Source organism: Lathyrus oleraceus, chromosome 3, assembly GCF_024323335.1.
Source record: "Lathyrus oleraceus cultivar Zhongwan6 chromosome 3, CAAS_Psat_ZW6_1.0, whole genome shotgun sequence".
Classification (NCBI taxonomy): domain Eukaryota; kingdom Viridiplantae; phylum Streptophyta; class Magnoliopsida; order Fabales; family Fabaceae; genus Lathyrus; species Lathyrus oleraceus.
In genome coordinates this window covers 149,969,168-149,972,412 of record NC_066581.1, presented here as the reverse complement: position 1 = coordinate 149,972,412, position 3,245 = coordinate 149,969,168, and the positions used below count along the sequence as shown (strand labels likewise).

Genomic DNA, 3,245 nt, shown 5'->3' with positions numbered 1-3,245 from the left:
AAGTCATTTGATTTGAAGCACAACTGAACCATGCATCTCAAGCAGAACCAACATGCCAGGGAAGATTCTTGACAATGAATGAATGATCTTATTCTTGCTCTTCTTCCTTTCCGAGTACTGATTCTTGTTGATCTAGTTTTGATAATGACCATTATGATTTGGTTTAATTTTGCAGGGCCACCGTTGTGTTCGTTGTAGTGACCAAGCCTGTTGGAATACATCAAGACCTTTATCTTTGACCATTATCAAACACAAGAATCTATCCAGACCAGAGGATACAAATAGGAGCAAACATGAGTTGATTCTGTCATGAACAAGAGTTAACGTGTATCCTGTAAGGTCAAACAATTACTTGATGAGAGGAGACTTGAACAGCCAGCCATAGCCAAAATCAGCTTGTTACAATCTCCATCCAAGTATTTTCTAAATCCTAAGCTGCAGAATAGAGGAGTATATTATCTAGACGACTCCACTTAAGAGTTCAGGCTCAGCATTATGTGGAAGGAATATTGACAGATTATCCAAGTTGGGAAAACCTTGAAGTCTCAATCCATTCTCATTTGCCGAATGAAGTAGACATGTAAAGCACAAATGAGGAGATATGTCACTGATGTTTGCAGCGGCATTGCATTGGTGAGCTGTTTTGAATCCAACTTCACTTGCCTTCTTGGTTTTAATTCTGTGTTTTGATTTCGGCTTTGATTATCACAAGGCTGCAACCGTGTTTGTTACAGTTTTGCAGGAGGACATGTGGAGATTTCCCCAGGTCGTCAACAAAACATGGATCATCACTAGCCAGCCAACTTGTACATGCCAAAACTCAGATATGAACATCCATCACTGCTGTGGATTGTTGTGAAGTTTGAAAGGTTCTTCCAGTTTGGAATAAGGTCCACGAGAGGCGAATCAATGTTGAAGAAGGTGAAAACGTGTTTTCCTCCTAATGAATCAGTCCTTCAGTATGCCATTTTTTCATCTTCTGTTTTTCCTTTCCGATATGCACCAGATATTTGATGATGATGACGCATTGGTGTATGTGTGGTATGCTAATGAATTGTCTTGGTTCATGGTTTGATAGGTGAGTCCTAGGTCTCATGTTGCAACAAATGTTCAATGCTGCAGAATTTTGGTATTGCAACATGGTTTTGGCTTAGCTTGTAAGTCTCATTTGCCTTGATATGGTTCTGCGATGTGTTAGTGGTTTGCAACAGACCTTGAACTTCTCATATTTGGCTTTGGTTTACAGCAAGGAAGGTTTTGGTGTGAACTGGCCCTTTTGGAATATCAAATTCATTAGCCTTTTTCTTCAACTTTTCAACTTGTTCTGCTGTGAGTTTCAATAATCCAGCTCTCATACTCTGTTTCTTTCAGTATTTGCGTCGGATCTTCCAAGAATGAATGGTGGTAGCTTTAACTCTCTTGCTATTTTGGCCCATGAATTTAACAATTTGTTAAAAGCAGCACCATCGGATAAAGGGTGAGAGTAAGCAATTCCGATAGCGAACGCAGAAGCTTCATCTTTGTCTGAGAATCGTGTGACTTGAACAAGAAACAATGGAATGTCTTCTATGGGTTGATTATAATCGATTTTTAGAATAAGCTCTCCGGTAGATTCGTAAGGTGAAAAGTCACCATGATCATCAACTGTTTTTGTTGTTTCAGCTTCTGCCAAAACAGCTCCTTTTGTATTGAGATTCAATTCAACTCGACCACCTTTTGTATAAGAATAACGACCAGCGATAGGATAGTAATGAACAAGAATCTTGCTGAGAGAGTTTTTCAAGGTTTCGATGACATTCTCTGGGTTCTGTTTCGGTTTGTAAATTAAAACAAGTGGTAGGTGGCTTAGACGCACAACCTGATCTAAATCAGAGAGCCACAAATAACCATTTGGAGTTGGTTGTAATGTAGAAGTTAGTTGTAGGATATGGATGTGATGCATTGTTATGCTTGAATGTTAAATGAAAATGTATGTATGAAAATGAGTTTGGAAATGCTTGAAAGTTAAATATTATTGAATGTTATGAAATGTGTGTATGTACTATTTTGATTTGAAATGAACTATGGATGGAAAATGGATCATGTTTGGTTATAAAATGGATATGGATTTTTAGGAATAATCCAAAACTAATCTAAATGTCAATTAAGAATCAAAAAACCAATAAAAACCAATTAAAATCAAATTAATCTATAATTTGTTAAAACTACGTTGATGTCAAATTCTAACATTTTATTTGGAAATTAAAAATCAGTTAGAGTTTGAATCATTAGTAAAAACACAATTAAGATTAAATTGAAATTTGGAATTAGACTTAATTAAAATCAAATTGAAAATTAAAAAGTCAAATAGTTAGAATCCATTTTATAATCAAAAAACACCATGATCAAAAAAACTAGATAATGACCAATGTTTATAAAAAAAAATATGGATTTGGGAATGGATGGTTGCCTTTGGTCATGAATGTATGCAAATGTACTTTAGGCCAAGTGCCAAATAAAAATGAAAAAATGGAAAAAATTCAGGACCAAAATCGGGGTATGACAGTTGCCCCTATTTAAGCGTCTTCAACTAGAGAGTATGAAGCAGGACACTCTTCATATGATCATAGTGGGAGATGGTTAAATACTAAGAAGACCCGGATTTTGATCCTGAATCCCTATGACATGATGTGATATGATATGATATGATATGATATGATATGCATGGATGCATGATTCTTTTTTGTAATTTTTATCCGCTAGGGATATGGTGGACCCTTAACAGGAGATGCTACTAGATAGACCAAACTGTGGGGTATGTTGATGACCCACAGGGAGACAGACAAATGGTAAAAAACAACTTTGTTGGGGAAAACAGTCCTGCTGGAGAGTCAAACACACACTGGGGAGTAATCGAAGTGGAATTTGATAAGCAGTACTTAGAATACAAGAGATTTCGGTAGTAAGTTCACATATGACTTACTAAGCCCGAATAAAGGAAAAGATGCTACAACAGGTTCATATATGACCTGACAACGCTGGGGGAATATCAAGAAGTTCTGACAGCAGGTTCAGGTATGACCTAACAAATTCAGAAAAATTCAAGAAGAATGTATCAACAGGTTCATATATGACCTGGTAATACTGGAATGAAAGCTCAACAACAGGTTCATATATGACCTGAATAGTATTGAACAAACAGAGAAAGAATCTTCAGAACAGGTTCATATATGATCTGACACCGGAATAAAGCTCAACAACAGGTT

At 36.5% G+C, this 3,245-nt stretch overlaps 1 protein-coding gene across 1 annotated transcript; it reads right to left on the bottom strand.

Annotated features, from left to right (window-relative positions):
- Window positions 1-1,351: 1,351 nt before the first annotated feature.
- Window positions 1,352-1,942, bottom strand: LOC127130133 (spermidine hydroxycinnamoyl transferase-like). Its single transcript, XM_051059197.1, has one exon. It carries the CDS (start codon window positions 1,940-1,942, stop codon window positions 1,352-1,354), a length of 591 nt encoding a protein of 196 aa, XP_050915154.1.
- Between the last annotated feature and the right edge of the window lie 1,303 nt (window positions 1,943-3,245).

Excerpts from the sequence above, each read along its gene's own strand:
- LOC127130133 (XM_051059197.1), bottom strand. The coding sequence starts at position 1,942 with ATGCATCACATCCATATCCTACAACTAACTTCTACATTACAACCAACT.